Source organism: Pinus tabuliformis, chromosome 1_2 (genome assembly GCF_031772625.1).
Source record: "Pinus tabuliformis cultivar Carrire ecotype Pingquan chromosome 1_2, CPIR1, whole genome shotgun sequence".
In the NCBI taxonomy this organism is placed as follows: domain Eukaryota; kingdom Viridiplantae; phylum Streptophyta; class Pinopsida; order Pinales; family Pinaceae; genus Pinus; species Pinus tabuliformis.
The window spans coordinates 897,757,316-897,780,131 of NC_142298.1; the positions used below are offsets into that span (position 1 = coordinate 897,757,316).

At 38.0% G+C, this 22,816-nt stretch overlaps 1 protein-coding gene across 1 annotated transcript; it reads right to left on the minus strand.

Moving 5' to 3' along the window:
* Window positions 1-8,492: 8,492 nt before the first annotated feature.
* LOC149208844 (uncharacterized) lies at window positions 8,493-11,751 on the minus strand. Its single transcript, XM_089398439.1, has 6 exons — window positions 11,426-11,751; window positions 11,148-11,358; window positions 10,875-10,931; window positions 10,489-10,719; window positions 8,609-9,235; window positions 8,493-8,501 (listed from the first exon to the last, which is right to left on the minus strand). The coding sequence occupies exons 1-6, from the start codon at window positions 11,749-11,751 to the stop codon at window positions 8,493-8,495; spliced, it is 1,461 nt and encodes a 486-aa protein (XP_089254565.1).
* Between the last annotated feature and the right edge of the window lie 11,065 nt (window positions 11,752-22,816).

A 22,816-nucleotide genomic window follows, 5' to 3' on the forward strand; every position in this document is an offset into this window, starting at 1 on the left:
TTACAAGGTAGATTTTCTGCTTAGTTGGAACGACAGGTGGATGGCATTGGACTACGGTATCATCCTTGGCTCGGCTGATTCTAGAGCCCTTGATGCCACCTCCCCTCTCCCTTGTGTAATCGCCGCCTCTCAGTCACATCCTTTCAGCTTTGTCATTCCTCCACCACACCTCATCAGATCTTCACATGCTTCCCTTTCCCACCCCCTCTCCCCCATCCATGCCTCCCTACTCCGCCCGACTTCTATAGAGTCATCCCTCTCCCTTCTACCCCTCATTCATCTCTCTCCCCTTTCCCCTCTCAATTTGTCCCATGCTCTCTCGTTCCCCACACTCTATAGTTCTTCTACTTCTATCATGGCCCCGAGGAATTGCACCACCCCTAGTCCTAGCTGGGGAGGGGCGCGTGGTCGCACAGCCTCTCGCTGGCACTCCCTGCGCTTGCCCCCTAACACTCGCGCAGAGACATCTTCTAGGCGCACATCTATATGCTATGTGACGGCTGTTAATCTGGAAACTCAACAGAAAATTTTAGACATAGAAGCCCAAGAAAATGTTCTTTGTAGAGAGGTCACCACTAAGGAGGTCGACGCTGAATTTAACTCGATTCTAGATCCTACTTTCACCCGGGCATGCGAAAACCTCTCTGCGCGTTCTATTGAAACATTGTGGCAAGTGAAGACCATAATGGGGCTTGCTATGCAATAACAAGAGGGAGTGCACGAAGGTTCTGGAAAAAAAGATTGACCGGCTCACGAAGAAGTTTGTGATGTATGTCGAAGCTATCCACCACTACAGATGCATCACTCGGGACGCTCCGAGTTGTACTGTCATCAAGAAAAAGTCGATAGTGAAGGTCCTTTGAACTGTGGAAGGATCCCTATGCATCAAGAAAGAGGATGTTGGGGCCTCCATGAGTCATCAGATCACCATTGCGCAGTAGGAGGGAAGCTCTGAGGAGACTCCCATTCGTCTGGATGAGGATTGGGTCACCACCAACAAGGAGTGATGTCGTCAGTTTCCTTCCCTGTTCTTCTTCCTTTGTGCATGTTTTTCTCCCTCCACAAAATGCTTCCTGGCGTGGAGGGAAAAAAATTATGTGTGGTAGGCCACGATAAAGCTTCCTTCTCCTTTCTTGACTTATATACTCGCAATTTTGAGAAAGTTGTAAAGAAAGATCCGCGGTTCCCACTTTTGTAATCATAACCTGCTTTTGTTATGACTAGCACTAGTATTACGGTTGGGTCTTGTGCCAGGTTCTCTTTCCCACACAACCCAAATTTTGTAATCTGTGAGTTTACCAAGTAATATATTTTATCCTATTTACAAAAAAAAATACTAATTACTCTAAAAAAAAATACTAATTACTCTAAAAAAAATCCTATAAATTTTCCATAGGATAAAAAAAAATATTTTAAGGGCTAAAAAGTATTTTCCATAGGATAAAAAAATTCCTATAGATTTCCCATAGGATAAAAAAAAATTATTTATAGTTTTTATTAATATTTTAAAACGATTAATTTTTTATATAAATAAATATTATTTAATGTTAGAATATAAATGTGAAAACTAGTTGAATGTATTAAAAAAGATAATCTTTCTTCATATAAAATTGATTAAAAGAGAGACATTTTTCTCATAAAATCGTTATCACATAAGCTTAGAATTTATATATATATTACCTCGAGACTAATTCTCATTTTGATAATGAGATGTAGCTTAGTTTTATTATCAATGTCTATGAAATTATGTAGATTTTACAATTTAAATTTATAATTTAGATGTATATTTACAACAAATTCCTACCATGATACACATAACTTTACTACATTGTAATTTCATTCATTCTTCTAGTGAATTAATCTCACCAATAACAAATTCTTCGTAACAAGATATAATAAATTACGTTAAATTAAATTAAGTAACTATAATAGTTAATTAAATTATAATAGTATATATTAATATAATTGTTCATTGTCGTATTCTTAGTACATTATACCTTATATATTATATTAATTAATAATATTATAATATTAAATATAATATTATAATGATATGACTACAACTAGTTTATGAGACCATTAACACACACACACATATTGAAATGAATCTAAAGTATTTTAATTATTAACAAGGGCTACATAGTAGCTAGTACCTACAGCATGGGTTAAATATAGCTTAATTAAACAAAAAATAATAAAGGCAAAGATTTCATCGCAAAAATAAAATAACTAATAAAATATTGTATTATTGAATGTCATCACCAAAAATTAAGAAATGTGATTAATTAATATTGTTTATATTAACATACATATATCTATATTTGTGTGTTTTATTTTTATTAATATCTATATAATTGCTTATAATTAAATTTATTAAAATATGTTTTTAATTTCTGTATTCAAGCTTTTGTGATCCATAATGAATTAAACAAAGTCTTTGGGTATAAATCACATGAGAGAATTTTTTGGCCAACGTCTTTCGAGCCAACAAGTGGTTCATCATCAGGCCATGGTATGCCAATCATCAGGCCATGGTATGCCTCTTCATCTGGTCTTGATGATGAACCACACTTGTTGGTTCGAAACAGGCGTGGTTCATCATGAGGCCATGGTTTGCCTCTTCATTTGGTCCTGATGATGAACAACACTTGTTGGTTTGGTTCGAAACGCGTGTGGTTCATCATGAGGCCATGGTCTGTCTCTTCATCTGGTCCTGATGATGAACCACACTTTTTGGTTCTAAACGTGTCCACCAAAAAATTCTCTCATGTGATTTCTACTGAAATACTTTGTTTAATATGTTTTTAATATAATATTAAGTCATCTTAAATTGAAAATATGGTGAAAAAAATAGAATTCATGAAAATAGAAATAATAGGAAGAAAAAGAAAAAAAAAAAGTTAACTAAAAAGGAAATAAAACCAAAAACGAAATATTATTTACTAATAGAAATGGAAGTTACTAAAAAACCCATGATAATACTTCAACCAATCACTTTACAAATAAATAAATTTAAATAATAATAAAAATTGCATTTCTAATGTTAAACTATGAATAAGGGCCTTAAATGTTTGGTTAAAAGCAAACTAATACTACTAACTAAAAGAGAAAACTGAAAAATAACTATTAATAATACTAATTTTATTTTATTTTATTTTTATTTGTATGTAATTTGCACAAGTAAAAATGTTTTAATTAATAATTATAAATATGGTTTATTTTATTGTATTTTATTCTTATTTTTTTTAATGTAATTTAATCTAATCAAAATATATATATATATATATATATATAACAACATAATATAAGCATTCCAAAATTTTTCATATATTAAATTGGAACATGTCTTTCCAGGCAAGAAGTAAACAATAAACCATTGGAACATGTCTTTCAAGGCAATAAGTAAACAATAAACAATATAATTGGATTATTATAAATTATGGGTGATGTGGCAATAAGATGATGTTGAAATGATCTTATTATAATTTATATAATATTCTTAAAAATATTAATTTAAAATATATTATTGAAAGATATTATATATTTTTATATTTTTAACATATTTTAAATTTTTGTATTTTACAATTATCGGTTTAAAGCATATTATTAATAAATTATTATGTATTACATCAAAAGTAATGAAAGTTAATTGAAAAATTATAAACATTATATTTTATTCACGATCGTATGCCAGAATATCGGACTACGTTTAAGAATAAAATATGTTTTCAAATTAGTATATGTTTTTTAATCGTACTATATAGTATTAAATACATTCACGTCAAAGAACTTTTTAAACTGACAATTCTTATTTCATAGACTATTGAATAGTTAATGTGGCTTGACATGTAGGTATTTAATTTTCGCTTTTTCAGTGAAAGCACGTCCATGAAAATAGCAACCTCGAGAGAAAAAACGAAAGTTAAAATGCCTGCATGTCAGGCCGCATTAACTATTCAATAATCTATGAAATAAGAATTGCCTTTCAAATCCCTTGCCTTTCAAATCCATATGGTTTTGAGGTGGCTATTCGGTTGATTGTGTTTCCACATGAATCAACATGCACTTAAATGTGCGGGTCACTCATCTCATGTCTCCTTATAATTTTAAGAAGCAGATTACCAAGAAAGTGAGTCAGACATTAATTATTTGTCTGGCACCTTAACACTAACCATGAAAAACACGTCATTGGCTGGTTACTCTCCAAAAGTCTCATCTGCCGTCTACATTATGGTGCCACATTGATGTTGAAATCCTAACTTCTACAGTTGTATGAAATATTTTTTTTCTTAATATCTTATCATTAATTTCTATTAATATCTAGAAATAAAGAGACCGTGTACATTATGGTCCCACATTGATGTTGAAATCCTAACTTCTAAAGTTGTATGAAACAATTTTTTTTAATATCTTATCATTAATTTTTAGAAATAAATAAAAATTTTGAAGACTTGTTTGTCTTGATGATGAATCACATTGGTTGGTTCGAAACGCATCGATAAAAATTTCTCCATATGATTTTCGTCAAAAAAATTTTCAAAAATTTGATATGGATCACAAAAATCTCAATTTAATAAATAAAATTTCATTAACAAGTCTGAAGAATAATATTGCCATTCCAAAAAACAAAAAAACAACCATCCAACTGTTACCAGTCAACAACTTCATTAGCAAGTCTTTGAAGAATAATGTTGCCACTCAAAAAAACAAAACAAAAGAACAACCATCCAACTGTTACCACTCAACAACTTCCAGGCATATATGAAATAATTGACATGTGAAGATATATGAAATAATTGACATGTGAAGACTAATTGCAACTGGAAAATATATGTTAAAAATAAAATAATAATAAAAAATAGTTTTGAAAATATAGTTATTATTACCGTGCCGTACGCAGTAGTAACGTATTCCATTTTGAGTTGAATGTCAATTAGCTCTGCAACTGACTAAAAGTTAAATGAGATTTTACAAGTTAATATTAAGTTATTTAATTTAATTTTTGTTTATTTTTAATTCAAACTATTTATTTGCATTTATATTGTGTGAGGGAATAAACTCTTATTGTGTCATTATTTTACTTTGTACTAGCATAGTTCAGTAATTTTACTTTTGTTTATTTTAATTTAAATTATTTATTTGTATTGGGCGAGGAAATAAACTCTTGTTGTGTTATTATTTTACTATAAACAATACTAATATATCCGATTTTTAGTTGAGCAAGTTACTAAAAATTAAATGGGAATAAACTCTTATTATTTCATTATTTTACTTTGTAAAGTCCCGTAGGCATTAACTTATTCGATTTTGAGTTGAGTTTTAATTAGCTGCGCAACTAACTAAAAATTAAAAATTAAATGGTATTTTACAAAGTTAACATTAAATTATTTAATTTTATTTTTATTTATTTTTATTTTTGTTTATTTTTGTAATAATTATATCTTATAATTTAAGAAATAAATATAATATATTAAAAAAAAATGTTTAACACAAAACCATGTTTATTAATATGGATTAAATACTTATGGTGGCTAGCCCAAACGCCCTTATAACACTATGATATATGAAATGATTTGGTTTGTTTAACGAATGTGTGTGGAATGATTTATGCAATAGTTATGCGGTTGATTAAAACAAACAATAGAACGGACACATGTATGAAATGCACGGGATGTAACTTACGGTTGGTATGACATTTAATGAGTTCATTAAAACAATCCTTGCCTGGGTAAGTGTGTTTCCCGCTTGAGCCTAGACTCTTCCCCCAGTTTGTCTACTCGTTTGGTCATTTTCCATTGTTGGTTGTGGGTTTGCTACCGAGCTCTACAAGTCGGAATGTTGTGGTTATGCGTTAAACTATGGGCGTTTCTGCTTGTCTGTCTCTGCATGCATGCGGGTGCTTGTTCCCCGGTCCGTGGCTTGTTCTGGTTCATCCAACGTGGCTTGGTAAGTTCTCTATCGAACTTCAGCTCCTCTCTGTCACAATGTCTTCAGGCTGTGCATGTAAACTTCGGCAGTGGCATTCTCATTTCAGTGGGCATTTCCAATGGTGGCTTGTTCTCAGGTTGGCGTTATGGTTTCCTTCGGCTTCTTTGCAATCTTCAGGTAAATGTCCTATCCCTGCTTCAATCATCAACGCTTCCTTCCTCAGTCGTTAATCTGGTTTGTTCCTTGTTCGCTACAGTCAATGGTTGTTGTTCTAGGAATGTTTCTCCACGATGCTACTGCGAGCTCTCAGGTATGGTCACGGTCCCTTTCTCTTGCTCTGTAATTTCCTTCCTTTTAATTGATGTTTGGCTGACTCTCACGAATGTTGGCTCTACAGGTATTGAGGGCTTCAGTAGGAGGGTTCAACCAAGGCTCTTCTCGGTCCTATTCGATAGGCTCTGCCACTCTACGATATTTTTGTTGGTTCCTTGTATGGCTCTGTCAACTCAGGTTCTCGTTCCTTAGTTTATGTCTGTCACGCCTTCAAACCCTCACCTAGGGTTTCACCACTCTTGGTTGGTGCATGTTGTGTTGTATTAGTTTATGGAAATCGAAACCCTCTTCCAGGGTTTGTAATTCAGGGTCTTGTATGTATGTAACCCTCGGTATTTTATTCTTCCGTGACTCTTTTTGTGGCTCTGGAAATGAAAACGATATTGAAAGATGTAATGTTGCACATGTAAATTTACCTGTAATTGTCGTGGCTTGTATTCGTTGTCCCGTCGCTAGAACTACTGTTGTATATCGTCGACTTATTAATTGAACTGTTTGGAATGCTTTACTGAATGCTGTAGTCGTGCTGATAATGAAATCTTCACTCGGGCTTGTTTTCTCGGCCAATAATAATTCTGGTTTGTGTCTGCGTTTACTGTTACGATGTCTGCAAATTCTTTGTGTTGTTCTGCTCCTTAGCACAGTTAACGAACTGACTATCCCTCTCGGGTAACATAATAGAAAAGGTTTATTTTATGGAACCTGTAACTTATAGCTATACATTTTCAAAGTATTCTCAGTCAGATTTTTAACAAATAGAAATAAACATACAGATGGACAACAATCTGGATTTCTCTGTTGATATTATTTTTATTAGAGTGTGAGTGGTCTTCAACTGAACCCCTCTATAGTCTTGTTCTGTTACATTTATAGCTACTCAGTTCTAGTTAATGAAACTGTATGATTGTTCTTTCAGTTGGGTTTTTATAGTTATTTGGTTATTAATCAATTGTCCTATATTACGACAAGATTTTGTCTCCCAATACATTTGTCTTTTCTTTTCCTTTTAAAACAAAAAGGATAATCCTGGTTTGCTAAAAATAGACAACACCAGATCCTAACTATGTAACAGTCTTTAACTAAATGAAAGTAAATAAAAGTAACAATCCTACCTAATTTTCCTGTTGACCATCATAAAAAAACTCATAAAAGTAAATTCACTGTTCTTTGACCTGGCTGAGACTTCACCCAGTCATGGTGAGCTAGATGCTCCTGCATCAGGCTCCCGAGGCAAAAAGAAATCATGGCTCCGGTCCATGAGCTTCTCGACAGAAGTACCTGTCTGTTCGATCTGCCTGGCATCAAGCCACGAACTGTCCTCAATTGGACGGTTCTTCCACTTGACCAGGTACTGTAAGTACTCCTTCCGCCGAGTTCATTTCGCCACCTGAGTGTCGAGAATGCTCTCGATCTCGGGAGGTGGAACGTAAGGCATCTGTCTCTTCCAAGCTTCTCCTTCATCCTGAGTGTCTTGTGTGGGTCGCGTGGTTCCTTCGTCTTCCTTCTCCTCTAGGTCAGCCGTGTAGGGAAACAAGTCTGCTACATTAAAAATAGGCGAAATGCCTATTCCTGGTGGCAACTAGATCTCATAGGCATTTGCTGAAAACTTCCGAAGAATTTTGCAGGGTCCTATTTTCTTGTACTTCAACTTATTGTACGTACCTTTAGGAAAACTTTCCTTGCGCAAATGCGCGAGGACTTCATCTCCTACATTGTACTGTACCTCCCTTCTCTGCAAATCTTCTTGTTGTTTGTACTTTAAGCTGTTGTCCTGCAATTTAAGTTTCACCTGTTCATGCAAATCCCTCATCGCATTAGCGAAATCTTCTCCGTCTGCGCTCCGCCTTTCTTGCAGTCCAAGATCCCACAGTTCATGCACTCCGCGAGGATGCATGTCGTACAGGATTTGGAAAGGGCTCAAGCCTGTGCTGTGGTTAGGTGAATCATTGTAAGAAAATTCTGCCTGCGCCAACACTCGATCCCACATCCGCGAGTTCTCTCCCACTAGACTTCGCAGCAGATTCCCTAAGCTCCTGTTTACAACTTCTGTCTGTCCGTCCGTCTGCGGATGGTAAGCAGAACTGTAACTCAGCTGAGCATTCATCTTTTTCCACAGGGTACGCCAAAAATGTCCCGTGAATTTCACATCCCTGTCTGACAGGATGGATTTGGGTAATCCATGTAACCTGACAATCTCGTTAAAAAACAAGTGGGCCACGTGAGTGGCATCACTAGTTTTCCTGCAAGGAATAAAATGTTCCATTTTAGAAAATCTATACACCACTACTATTATCGAATCGTATTCTCGTTGTGTCTTAGGTAGGCCTAAGATGAACTCCAAGCTAACTGAGTCCCATGGTCTGCATGGAACAGGTAACGGTGTATACAGTCCTGCATTCTGACTGTGACCCTTTACTAATTGGCACACTTTGCATCTGGCTACGAATCGCCGCACATCCCTCTGCATCCTTGGCCAAAAGTAAAAATGTTTGAGCTGCTCGAGTGTTTTATCTACGCCAAAATGCCCGGCCAAGCCTCCACTATGCTTTTCTCGAATAATGTTCTCCCTCATCGAGCAGTCTGTTATGCACAGTTGTCCGCCCTTGAACAACAACTTCTCATACAAATTGTAGTCTAACCAAGGGTTGTTAATCCTCACCAAGGGGTTCTGGCATGCCTCATAGGCCTCCTTAAAGTCTGCATCTGCCTGGTACAAATATCGTAAGTGTTCAAATCCTAGCACTTGCACAATGCTTTCTTGCAATAATAGAGCTTTTCTACTCAGTGCATCTATTACTTTATTAGCTTGCCCTCTTATATGTTTCAATACAAAATTAAAGCTCTGTAGATACTCCACCCATTTGGTGTGTTTGTGGTTCAGTTTGTGCTGCTGCATTATGTACTGTAATGCAGAGTTATCTGAAAACAACACGAACTCATTTCCTAATAGATAGTGCCTCCAGTGTTTTAGTGCCTGTATAACCACATAAAACTCTTTATCATACGATGAGTATTTCTGTCTACTCTCATTTAGCTTCTCGCTGAAAAATGCTACAGGCTTATCCTCTTGACTGAGAACAGCTCCAATTGCTGTCCCACTGGCATCACAGCGAACCTGAAATAACTTCTTGAAATCTAGTAATCTCAGGATCGGCCTCTCAGTAATTTTCTTCTTTAACAACTGGAAACTTCCCTCCGTTGCTTCTGTCCACCAAAAAGGTTGGATGACCTTATTAATAGTATCCAGCATTGGCGCACAAATCTTGCTGAAAGTCCTTATGAACTTCCTATAAAAGCTTGCTAAGTCATGGAAGCTACGTACCTCAAACAAGTTTTTCGGAGATGTCCAATTCACTATCGCTGCCACTTTCTCTGGATCCATCTTCAATTAATTCTCTACTATTACAAACCCCAAATAAATTAATTCCTTCTGCAAAAAAGTACATTTCTTCAAGTTTATTAGCAGTTTGTTCTGCTGTAATTTCTCTAGCACCTTACGCACATGTTGAAGATGTTTTGCTCTTGTCCTGCTAAAGATAAGTATGTCATCCAAATAAACTATCACAAACTTCCCAATATACTCCTTCAACATCTCATTCATTAGTCTCATGAATGTGTTGGGCACATTGCTCAGCCCAAATGGCATGACCAGCCATTCGTACAGCCCCTCATTCATCTTAAAGGTTGTCTTCCATTCGTCCCCCTCACGTATTCGTATCTGATGGTACCCACTCTTCAAATCTATCTTGGAGAAATACGCTGCCCCGCTTAAACAATCCATCATATCATCCATTCGTGGTAGCGGAAACCTGTACCGAATGGTGATCTTGTTGATGGCCCTTGAGTCGGTGCACATCTGCCACTCTCCTCCCTTCTTGGGGGTGAGGACTGTTGGAACAGCGCAAGGGCTTAAGCTCTCTCTTATCAATCCCTTGTCCAACAGTTCTTGCACCTGCTTCCTGATTTCTTCATTGTCCTTGGGGCTCATTCGGTATGCTGCTTTGTTCGGCAAACTGGCTCCAGGTATGAAGTCAATATGCTCCTTTTGGGGGGTAACTTGTTTGGCAAGTCATCTACAACTATGTCTGTAAACTCCTCCAACATTTGCTGGATCTCCATAGGTAAATCTGTTATCTCTGTATGCAATAACACTATCCTGGCCTTCTTCACCACTGCGTAACCTATCTCACTATCCTCAACCTGTCTTAAAAACTATTTTCCACTCACCAGCAATGCTCTGGTTTCACTTGTCTTAGCTGCCCCTTCTTCTTCTTTAATGGGCACAAGCGTATGCTTGATTCCATCCTTCACGAATTTATAACAATTCGTCACTCCATCGTGTGTCACTTTCCTATCGTATTTCCAAGGTCTGCCCAACAGTATGTGACAGACATCCATTGGCATGATGTCACAGACAACTTTGTCCTTGTATCTACCTATTTGAAATTCCACCTCGCTCTGTTCATCCACCAGTAACTAATGGCCTTTTTGCAGCCACGAAACCCTGTAGGGATTGGGATGCTTCAAATGTTTCAATTCCAGCTTTTCTACCATCTCTGTAGACACTAAATTGTCAGTACTACCGCTGTCTATAATTAATTTACAGCACTTACCTCGTGATTTACAAATTGTTCTGAATAAATCCTTTCGCTATGTCTGGTTGGTGACCTCTTTAACAGGTTTTAACAACACTTTATGCAGCACCAAAGCTTCCCCTGTCTCTGGAACATTCTACGCTTCTTGGGGAGGTGTTGCTGCTTCTTCTGGCTGTACCATGTATGCACCCAGCTGTCCAGCTTGTTCTGCTTCTAGACACTCAAATGATCTATGTCCCCATATATGACACCGATAACATTGGTAACCAGCCCCTCTTCCTCAGTTGTTACCTCTGTCCCACTGGGATGACCTTCCACCCCTTGTACTATCGCCTCTGTTTGCTGATCCAGAAGCTCTGGAACTGTTGCATTCTTCGTTGCTGCTAGCAGCCTGCCATCTACCATAGGACTGGCCTTTCCCTCTGCTGGCTCCTCGTCCTCTCCAGGCATTCTGTCTTCTAGTGATTTTCTCCTCAGCCTTCCTCGCACTCTGATACGCTTCCTAAGTGTTATTCGGTGAAAAAATGTTGATTTCATCCAAAATATCCAACCTTAATCCATTAACATACCTAGTTGTCCTTTCTGATGTATCCTTTGTATATCCGGCCCGCAAATTCACTCGATAGAACTCCTCTGTATATTCCCTTACCGTCAATCCTTTCTGCCTCAGATTCTGCACCTGCCTGTGCAGTGCAATCTGATAGTCCCTTGGTAGAAATCTACCTTTTAACTTGGCCACCATCCTTGACCAGGTCTTGATCGGCAGTTTGTTCATTCTTTTCCTCTCATTCTGGACGCTGTCCCACCATAGGGCTGCGTGTCCTTTCAATTTCGTCGCAGCGAACCGAACTCTGCGGTCTTCGCTGACTTCCTCACACTCGAAGTACTTATCCATCTCACTAATCCAATCCAGTAAGACTTCAATAGACAGGCTGCCGTCATACGTCGGGAGTTCCGGTTTGGGTTTACTGCTCGCTACTAGAACAGACTTCAACAATCTCACTTCTATAGACTCACCTTCCTGTCCATCTGCTGCTGCTTCAGGTTCTTCCTCACTCTCGTCACCTATCTCCGGCTCTCGTCATCTACCTGCCTCTACTCATAGAAAATTTTAGGGGCGAATGTTCGCCCTTTGGCGAAATTAAGGGGTTTTAAATTTTTAGTGGGCGAATATTTTGTATCATAGTACATTTTTACAAATCACCTCAAATATCCCACCTTATTTTAAGGGAGAGGGTAAAAAAGGTAAATTTAGCCCTTGAAATTAGGAGTTACAACCTTCCATTAGCCCATTTTCAAGAATAGGTTTTATTTAAGTGAATCCTATGTGCCAAAGGCCCAAATACCATATTTATAAAATAGGTATGGTAAATTAATAAAAATATAAATAAATGAGAGGTATGGTAAATAAATAAAACATTTTTTATATTTACTCCATAAGTCACCTTATATACATGCAAGGGTGTAAACAAATAAAAATATAAGTAAAGTGGAGGTATGGTAAATAAATAAAACGTCTTTTTATACTTACTCAAAAGGTATGGTAAATAAATAAAAATATAAATAAACTAGACACATGGTAAATAAATAAAACCTCTTTTTATATTTAGTCCATAACCCTCGTTCTATCTATGAAGGCTCAAGAAAGAGGTTTTATTTAAGTGAATCGTATGGGCCAAATACCATATTTGTAAAAGAGGTTTGGTAAATTAATAAAAATATAAATAAACGAGAGGTATGGTAAACAAATAAAATATTTTTTTATATTTACTCCATAAGTCACCTTATATTTACGAACACTCAAAAAATGCGTTATATTTAGGTGAAACTTATGGGCAAAATACTATGGGACAAATATCATGGACTAGATTGTTATTAATACCATGCAAAAAAACATTATTAACCCTAATACTAGTATTCATAAAAATAAAAATGGCACATGGTATTGACCCATGGTATTCACTTGGAATGTAGCCTATTTAAATGGGGGAATTAAACCAGCATAGATCCATCTTTACTCTGGATCTACTAACCCCGTAACCTATGGGCAAAATACTATGGGACAAATATCATGGACTAGATTGTTAATAATACCATGCAAAAAAACATTATTAACCCTAATATTAGTATTAATAAAAATAAAAATGGCACATGGTATTTACCCATGGTATTCACCTGGAATGTAGCCTATTTAAATAGGGGAATTAAACCAACATAGATCCATCCTTACTGATCTACTAACCCTCGAGAGCTATCAAATATCATGATATGCAAACTAGCATAGAGTGAAAAAAATATTTGATCCAATCAAGAGTAAAAATGGATGTTGTAATTTAATGTATGTTAAACATTTTAGCTTGGTTAAAATAAAAAGTAAAATAAAAATCAATTATTAATTTTATTGATTTTTATAAATTACTAATAGTAATTTTTAAGCTCTAGGTTTATGATAACCCATGGTATTGACCCATGGTAATACCATGGTATTCATGTGAGCATAGACTATTTAAAGGAGAAATTCTATCATCTTAGATCCATCTTAATTTTGGGTCTACGAAGTGCTCAGAGGGATAAATAGATTCCATCCCCCTAAAAGTGGTAGATGTGGAGTTAAGATGGATATAGGTTGGTTTTTATGATAATGAAGATATTAAATAGACTTAGGAAATTATATTGTAAAAACATCTTAAGGTGAATGGTTAAAGCATAAACATTGGACAAGTATATTTGTATACTTCTGTTTTAAACTGAAACAAATCCAGGGCTAAAAGGAATGGATTGATTGCACTAGTCATCCTTCTATAACTTTCCAACATATGTTGGAGTAAACAGATTGCAATTTGGGTAATTTTTCTAATTGAAAACAGGAACATACTTGTGTATTGGCAGGGTGGTTACGAGGTCCCTAAAAGTGATGAATTTGAATTTTTCTTAGTTTTATATATAGTATTAGGTTTTTTCTCATGCTTTCTGTGAATGGCATGGGTGAATTTTATCCTACACCCACTAGGTTATCGATATGTAATTTCGGTAATTTTGATTTCAAAAGGTATTTTAAAGAAATGCAATGATTTCATTTATGTATTCAATAAACACAAGATTTTATAATTGAGTAAAATATTCGCCATGCCTGGTGAGAGATTCGCCAAAAAGTTATATATACATATCATATTATTGATAAAATTGCCTTCCATTTTTCCTATATAGCATGGACATTCGCCCATTTATTATACATGTAAATTTAGGGGGGGTTCTTAAAATTTTCCCTGCCTCTACTGCCTCCAAACGGGCAGCGAGAATTCAAATCTCCTCTCTCAATCCTTCATCTGCCAATTTGCGAGCACCTTTGCCACCTAGGCCACGACCTTGTCACCCCACTTCCATATCTTCAATCAACTTTGCTCGCTCTGATACCACTTTGATGGTACCCAGCCCAAACACCCTTATAACACTATGATATATGAAATGATTTGGTTTGTTTAACGAACGTGTGTGGAATGATTTATACAATAGTTATGCGGTTGATTAAAACAAACAATAGAACGGACACATGTATGAAATGCACAGGATGCAACTTATGGTTGCTATGCCACTTAATGAGTTCATTAAAACAGTCCTTGCCTGGGTAAGTTTGTTTCCCGCTCGAGCCTAGACTATTCCCTTGGTTTGTCTGCTTGTTTGGTCATTTTCCATTGTTGGCTGTGGGTTTTCTACCGAGATCTGCAAGTCAGAATGTTGTGGTTATGCGTTAAACTATGGGTGTTTCTGCTTGTCTGTCTCTGCATGCATGCGGGTGCTTGTTCCTCGGTCCATGACTTGTTCTGGTTCATCCAACGGTGGCTTGGTAAGTTCTTTGTCAAACTTCGGCTCCTCTCTGTCACAATGTCTTCAGGCTGTGCATGTAAACTTCAGCAGTGGCATTCTCATTTCAGTTGGAATTTCCAATGGTGGCTTGTTCTAAGGTTGGTGTTATGGTTTCCTTCAGCTTCTGCACAATCTTCAGGTAAATGTCCTGTCCCTGCTTCAATCATCAACGCTTCCTTCCTCAATCATTAATCTGGTTTGTTCCTTGTTCGCTACAGTCAATGGTTGTTGTTCTGGGAATGTTTCTCCACGATGCTACTGCGAGCTCTCAGGTATGGTCACGGTCCCTTGCTCTTGCTCTGTAATTTCCTTCCTTTTAATTGATGTTTGGCTGACTCTGGCGAATGCTGGCTCTACAGGTATTGAGGGCTTCAGTAGGAGGGTTCAACCAAGGCTCTTCTCGGTCCTATCCAGTAGGCTCTGCCACTCTACTATATTTCTGTTGGTTCCTTGTATGGCTCTGTCAACTTAGGTTCTCGTTCCTTAGTTTATGTATGTCACACCTTCAAACCCTCACCTAGGGTTTCACCACTCTCGGTCGGTGCCTGCTGTGTTGTATTAGTTTATCGAAATCGAAACCCTCTTCTAGGGTTTGTAATTCAGGGTCTTGTATGTATGTAACCCTCGGTATTTTATTCTTCCGTGACTCTTTTTGTGGCTCTAGAAATGAAAACGATATTGAAAGATGTAATGTTGCACATGTAAATTTACCTGTAATTGTCGTGGCTTGTATTCGTTGTCCCGTCGCTAGAACTACTGTTGTATATCATCGACTTATTAATTGAAATGTTTGGAATGCTTTACTGAACGCTGTAGTCATGCTGATAATGAAATCTTCACTCGGGCTTGTTTTCTCAGCCAATAATAATTCTGGTTTGTGTCCGCGTTTACTGTTATGATGCCTGCAAATTCTTTGTGTTGTTTAGCTCCTTAGCACTAACGAACTGACTATCCCTCTCAGGTAACATAATAGAAAAGGTTTATTTTATGGAACCTGTAACTTATAGCTATACATTTTCAAAGTATTCTCAGTCAGATTTTTAACAAATAGAAATAAACATACAGATGGACAACAGTCTGGATTTCTCTATTTATATTATTTTTATTAGAGTGGGAGTGGTCTTCAACTGAACCCTTCTATAGTCTTGTTCTGTTACATTTATAGCTACTTAGTTCCAGTTAATGAAACTGTATGATTGTTCTTTTAGTTGGGTTTTTACAGTTATTTGGTTATTAATCAGTTGTCCTATATTACGACAAGATTTTGTCTCCCAGTACATTTGTCTTTTCTTTTCCTTTTAAAACAAAAAGGATAATCCTAATTTGCTAACAATAGACAACACTAGATCCTAACTATGTAATGGTCTTTAACTAAATGAAAGTAAATAAAAGTAACAATCCTACCTAATTTTCCTGTTGACCATCATAAAAAAACTCATAAAAGTAAATTCACTGTTCTTTGACCTGGCTGAGACTTCACCCAGTCATGGTGAGCTAGATGCTCCTGCATCAAATACTGTCGTACCACCACACAACACTCATTCATAATTCGTGTGTGCTTTAATATTTACAAGGTTTATACGGTGGTAATCATTAAATGTGCTTTAATATTTACACAGTCTACAAGGTTTATACGGTGGTCATCGTTAAATTTTCACATGGCTTCCGGTGGTTTTGCCATTAGTGCAGAGTCTTGGGTTAGTCGTCCTCACACGCTCGGACACGCGGCGTGATCTCACCCGAGGATGATGAATATATATGCCATCTGGTTCTAATCTCCTATGCCATTTTTCTTGCTTCATCTCCATCAATTTCCGCCCGGTGACCCAATGAGAGTGAGGGTTTATGGTTTTACCCCCTAGCCACTTTCTCGCACTCGACACTCAGTGGATTCATTGTTACCGCCTACCTGAGTTTTATACTGTTATGCAATGGTTTGGTTTGCTGAAAGTCTCAGACCCATAATTACTCCTCCTGCGGCTTGCCTTGGTTACTATGTTCAGTCCAGAGAAGGCAAGTAACCTTGGCCATGTGGTTTCAAGAAATATCGATAGTTCGCCTTGTCTGTGTGTGTTTGGAAATTCGTCTCATAACGAGAGTGAAAGGTTGCTGCCTTTGACCAGGGTATTTCGAAGGTGTGTTAAAGCTATGGGAGAGGTTCTGCTGCAGGAATTGGAAGGTAAACTCATAAACCCTGAAATTTTCCTGAGTAATTGATAATATTTTTAATTTGAAACTGTTAATTAAGGAGGTTTGATGTATTTGCAAGTGGTCACTTGATGAGGAAACTCTCCTGTTACACGTATGACCTATTTCTCTTTCTCATGTTACGCATTTTGAATTTTTTGGTTGTCAGATAACCTTATATTAACTTCGTGCTTGTTATAGATATTTGTAGGTACCTTCCACTCTCTCCTCCTGTTACAGAGAAAAGTGTCTATTCAGAACTACTCTATCCCACTAAGGTGTGACAGCTACCTTAGAAACAAACAGAGAAAAGCTACTTTTGTATCTCCTTTATGAATTATAGACAGAGAGGAATAGAAAGAACCAACCTGTGTCTTGCGCTAATCCTTTGATTCGATCCCTCTCTTCTTTGATAGTCTCCAGCTACCTGTTCACTAGCACGCCCAGCTTCACAAAGTACCTGAAAGATCACAGAAGCATAGCACTATACAAAGACATGGATCTATATTCATAAACAACTTAGGATCATATTTAAGTTAACCATACAAATGTAACAAGCATCAATGATACAAAAAGATGGAGGAGAACTCAAATGGATTTTATTGATAAACAATAAAAGATCCAGGAGGAGTTACAACCAGTGGTTCCGACCCAACATCAACCTCCCAGCAAAGAAGCCCCTCTTCACCTCAAACAAAGCATAAATCACCCAACAATCTGATGTTTCTCTCTAGAAACCAACATCAATTCCTTACAATATGCAAAATTCCAGCCTCTGGATCTTTGGGATGAGGGATCCATATATAGATATCTGTAAGGAGGATGAGTCAGCTTGTGATTTGATTAGTGTCTTTTCTCTATCAGTTCTTGCTTCCACTTGGAGACTGAGGGCCTCTTACTCATCCTTGGTCGAATTCAGTGAGGCAACTGTCACAGGAGAAGATTCTGGAAGCTTCCATTGCCTCTCGACCTCGCGGAATGACACTGCCATTTGTCATTTCTCTCCCATCACAGCCTACAGAAGGGATTTTTGAAATGAAACGCACCCTCACAGTGCACTTGGGTGAGATGCAATGCACCTAGCCAGTGGAGCAGCTGCAATGATCCTGTTTTGACCAATTCTGAGCAGTTTCTGGTGGAGAACTTCTGGGAGAAGCTGTAATCTGTTGACCTTGTTCCTTTAGGGGTTAGAACAACACTTTTAGGGACTTAGGATCCCTTGGTTTATGGACATTTCATGCTTGGTGTTGTAGGGCACAAAAATGTCTATAACAGTTGCCCCCTAAAGTATGAGGCCGTTAACCTTTTGGTGTCGGGTGAAATGCTTTATTATGAGGATCCAAAGTTCTTTCAATGCTTGGAGGAGACCTGTAATAAGATACAATACAATACATTATCTTCATAATATTTTCATGATCTAGCTGAGGCGGGCATTCCCATGCTCAGCTTTATAAATTCATTTTCATGTACATAGGACAGACAATCGTCTGAGTGTAGACTGATGATTCTGATAGAGCCATCATCCTTTTGGTGGGATGATTATTTGTGATGCAATGCTGTACATTTAATGACTTTATTTCCCTGAATATATATCGCAGCCCAGATGGATGAAACTAGATCCGGGGTCTTCAATCTCGTCCGATCTTCACTCGAAGTACAAGTCGATCCATGTGAGAAATGTTTTGAAGTCGAACATGGAAAGACATCGCTTGATTACCAGTCAATGATGTAAACTGTTAACAAGCGCGAGAGGAATCACCCATAATGATAATGACCCTCAAGGTACTACAGTACAATTCACGTGGTGTGAATAAAGGATTTGGCGTCGAACACCATGCAAAATCTTTCGGTCGAAGGCCATTGATGTAAACCTGTCGCTGGAAGTGAGAAACTTGCCATTGAGGCATGCAAGCTTCAAAGTATTGAATGGGGTGTTCCTAGATCAACTTCTTGGATAATGAGCTGATGTCGACAAGAAGTGATTCGTCACAGGAGGGCCTTAATGAATCCCACATCAATGACACAAAACGGAGCAAATGATTTTGATGGAGTTGAAAACGATCTGATGATATAAGGTTCAGGGTGGCGGTCATGAAAGAATGGAGTATAATGTATGGTAGTGGGTGAGACACAGGTGACTTCTCTTGAACATATCGGCGACAATGATGTGATGGATTGGTAGCATTAACCCCAAATGTGAATGGTATGGCGTGACCATGGTGATGTGACCGGTGAATGAAACAACCCAACCCGACTCGGACACGGAGTGGAAGTGTCATGTTCAAGAGCGACTTGCTACCAACAAAGTTTCTTTGAGTTTTCTTCCCAATTTTTCCCCAGTCATTGCTGACCAGTACCTCTTTATTTTTGTCAAGCTTGGGGAGGATAACATATGCTTGTTCTATAATTTGCCCTTCGGGCAAACCCATCGCTATGTTTTAACGAGCCTAGCGATAGTGAAACTCGTTCTCATCTAAAGACAAGTTTGTCGCTATTAATGTTTTTAACGAGTTTAATGACAAAGATAACTCGGTCCTTTTCAATTTTAGAGAGTCTGAAAAGGAACATAAAGGTAACTCCAAAATTCCTTTTTCGTCATCTAATCCCTTAAGTCCGAAAAAGTATAAAACAATACAGAAGGGATGAATTTTCGATAGTTTTAACGAGCCAAACAAAACAAGCGCTCGATCTTTTTGTGTAATAATCCCTCAGGTTCAAAAAGATTAAAATCTAGATGAGGGATAGCACTTCCTGTCCATTTAACGAGCTGGAGAGGCCAATGGCTCGGCAATCTTTTCATATTTTACGAGTCAGTTGAAAAGAGCTTAAAGGAGACTCGTCTTTTGAGGAACGAGTGATAAAATGGGTAGCAGCTGATTCCAGGTAAGGCTTGGAATTTTCCAATCATGACAGTGTCACAAGGATGGCTAGTGAGATCACTCTTCGCAGCTGTTCCTCAAAATGGGTAAACAATCAAATGGAGGTGAATGATCGGCCAATGAAAAGTGGAGGTGACGGTGCAAACATGACCAAGGCTTTAACGGCTGAAGTACTACATTCACGATGGTTATTTACCGGGGAATAGTTCATTTTTTAATGAGCTTAAACGCGGGTGGAAACATTTGCTCATGTCTTATGTTTATTTTTAATGAGCTTGAACTATGTGCTAAAACTGCTCGATTAGATGGTCTTGTTTTGATTTTACCATAAATAGCTTTGTCCTTTCAAAGATCGTACTGTATTTTCAACTGCTTCATCAAACTAGTCAGAAATGAACAATATATGCTTGAAAACGAGTTAGAACACTAATATTTTACTTTGAACTACGTAAAAGTAATGAAAAAGTGTTTTTACATCTCATTTTACCATTTCATTTTGAACTTGGTTTGTTGGAGCTTTGGAGGTGCTTTTCCCCCTCGATTTTCATCAGCTGATTTCGGGAGATTCTGTGGACGATTCTCGGTGCCGTCTGGACCAGGTAGGAGCTAAACCTGAACTCTTTCATTTCATGGTTTCCATTTTGCATTTTGAGCTTGATTCCTAGCTTTTCTGAGTCCTTGGGGTTTAAAGAACTCGTTCTGCCATCAGCGCACCCTCAGTGTATCAAAAACTGCGTTGAATGTTGGCATGTCTAAAGGCTATTTGACATTCAATGCACCTAGAACACTGCTGCAAGTGCGTTGGGCGCAAAAAGGGAGTTTGATGCACAATTTTTGATGGAAATTTTGCCTGTTTCTTACCAAAATCAGGATCTAACTCCTCTCTTGTTTGTTTTTCAGAGATCTTTGGAGTAAGATGACGATTACATGGCGAGAACGTGAGCATGAAGAAGAGGACATGCTTGCCTTACATGATCGAGTTACAGTGAACACGCTGCGAAACTGTGGCTTGCTGAAGTTCTTCCGCATTTCTAGCATGAGACAGCAGATCAACTTACTGCAGTATTTGCTCGATGCTTGGGATCCTACCAATCAGGTTTTCCAGATCAGGGGCAAATCTATCCCCTTGACTGTAGTAGACATCTATTTCCTGACTTGCTTGTCAAGGCGAGGTGCCCCCATCTCTTTGTCAGGTTCGGCTCGAGGAGGCGATTCTGTGAGAGATTATGTTTGCCAGTACTGCAGAGAAGGATCTCAGCCGAGTAAAGACGGCAAGATCATTATCCGTGATGTCACTGACAGGTCCCTCAGGACTATTCTGTTTACTTTTGGTAGGATGGTCGGTGGTGCGGCTCTTCATGTAGCCAACCGATCTTACATGCAACATGCCTTGGAATGCCTCCAACCGAAGGTGTTCAACTGGTGCGACACAGTACTTCTTGTGATGAAATAACAGTTGACCAAGATAAAGAGCGGGAGGTTGAAGAACTTTGGGTATGGTTCTATTTTGACCGCCTTTGCCTTGGAGAAGATACCACTGATGCAGCCACAGTACATTGCACTCGATTTACCTTCTCCTACTGAACCACATATGCAGAGATGGGTTGACCATATGTCTAGGCATGCTGGCCAGTCTCAGATTTCATTTTCTGATACCTTCTTCCGGTGGTTTGATCGTCAGGAGATGGTTTATTCTGAGTATCCATACGCTGGCATGGACTTCCGGGGTGATCTAGATTTAGTACTTCCGGATGGCGAGCAGTGGGGCGCCATTGGTAAAATCTTTGACCATATTCCTGTTTATCATTGTTTATAATGTCCTTGTGCTTTATTCTATCAAGACTTTAATCAAACTCATGTGTACATGCAGATGTTGGTCCTGTTCGTCCAGTAGTTCGCCTGAGAGTACCAGCTACTGCCCCAGCAGGAGAGGCCGTCGGAAGGGCTATTCTTCGTGACCTCGATGTGGTCGAGACTCTCACAGCATTGCAGGAGCAGGTTGAGGGCCTCACTCTCGGTATTCCAGATGTGAGGACTGACGAGCTACCTTTGCGGTTACAACGGCATACTACTAGTGTGCCCAGACGATGGACTCGTCTCTTACGCATGATCGCACAGGCTGTGACTTGCTATCACGAGCATCATTAGACTAGGGTGCCCCCTAGTATTTTGAGTTTTTGGGTCATTTGACCGATTTTGTCTTGGTTACAAAACATTATGTGTAAACCATAAATAGTTATATATATTTTTGATTTTCGGAGTTTTATTTTAGTTGAGCTACATGATCCACATGTAAAACATTGATGATGTATTTCTTTTTATAAATGTTGCAAATGTCTATCTAACACATAGGTTGCTAATGAGTCAGTTAATGTGTTTAAGTTTCTAGAAATATGTTGATATTGAATAAGATCAAATTGTCTTTCCAAAATCTTAACCCTTAGGAACATGCAATAAATAGCTGGGTTTCAGACAGAATATATACCATTGAGTTGTAGTATTACGAGTTGTGAGTCTAGCCTGACAATTAGTCGGCGTATACCATGTGTGATGGCATCAGAGAGAAGTTCTATCAACGCGCTATATTCAGTGATGTTATTCATTGATCGACCAATACATACACCTCTGAAACTTACTAACTCGCCGCTTGGATCAAAAATGGCCCAGGCTGCAGAGGATATGTTCCGCAAACTACGACTTGCTCCGTCGGCATATCCAACACATGACTCCAATAGGTTTGACATCTGCAACAAATGTAAAAAGTGGATTGCTTGACCAAAATAAACACTTTAGCGAAAACAAAAATATAACAAAATCACACAGGTTACCATTACGCATAGTAACGCTTGAGGTACAACCCATTACGAGGTTGCGCCAGCGGAATTCTGTCATAATCCATTAACTCGTAGGCTCCTTTTGCTAACACTCGTTTAACAATATAGGGGCCCATCCATAAAGACTTAAATTTACCCGCTCCCAATTTATCGGATTCTTGGTCGTAAAGCAAGACCAAGTCACCTTCTGAGAAGA

What these genes read in the sequence shown, in the direction of transcription:
- LOC149208844 (XM_089398439.1), bottom strand. Translation starts at nt 11,751, where the DNA reads ATGGATAAGTACTTCGAGTGTGAGGAAGTCAGCGAAGACCGCAGAGTT. An exon ending in GTCATCCCAGTGGGACAGAG is followed by an intron (nt 10,932 to 11,147) that starts GTAACAACTGAG and finishes AACCTGTTAAAG; the next exon opens with AGGTCACCAACCAGACATAG. An exon ending in AACAATTTGTAAATCACGAG is followed by an intron (nt 10,720 to 10,874) that starts GTAAGTGCTGTA and finishes GTGGATGAACAG; the next exon opens with AGCGAGGTGGAATTTCAAAT.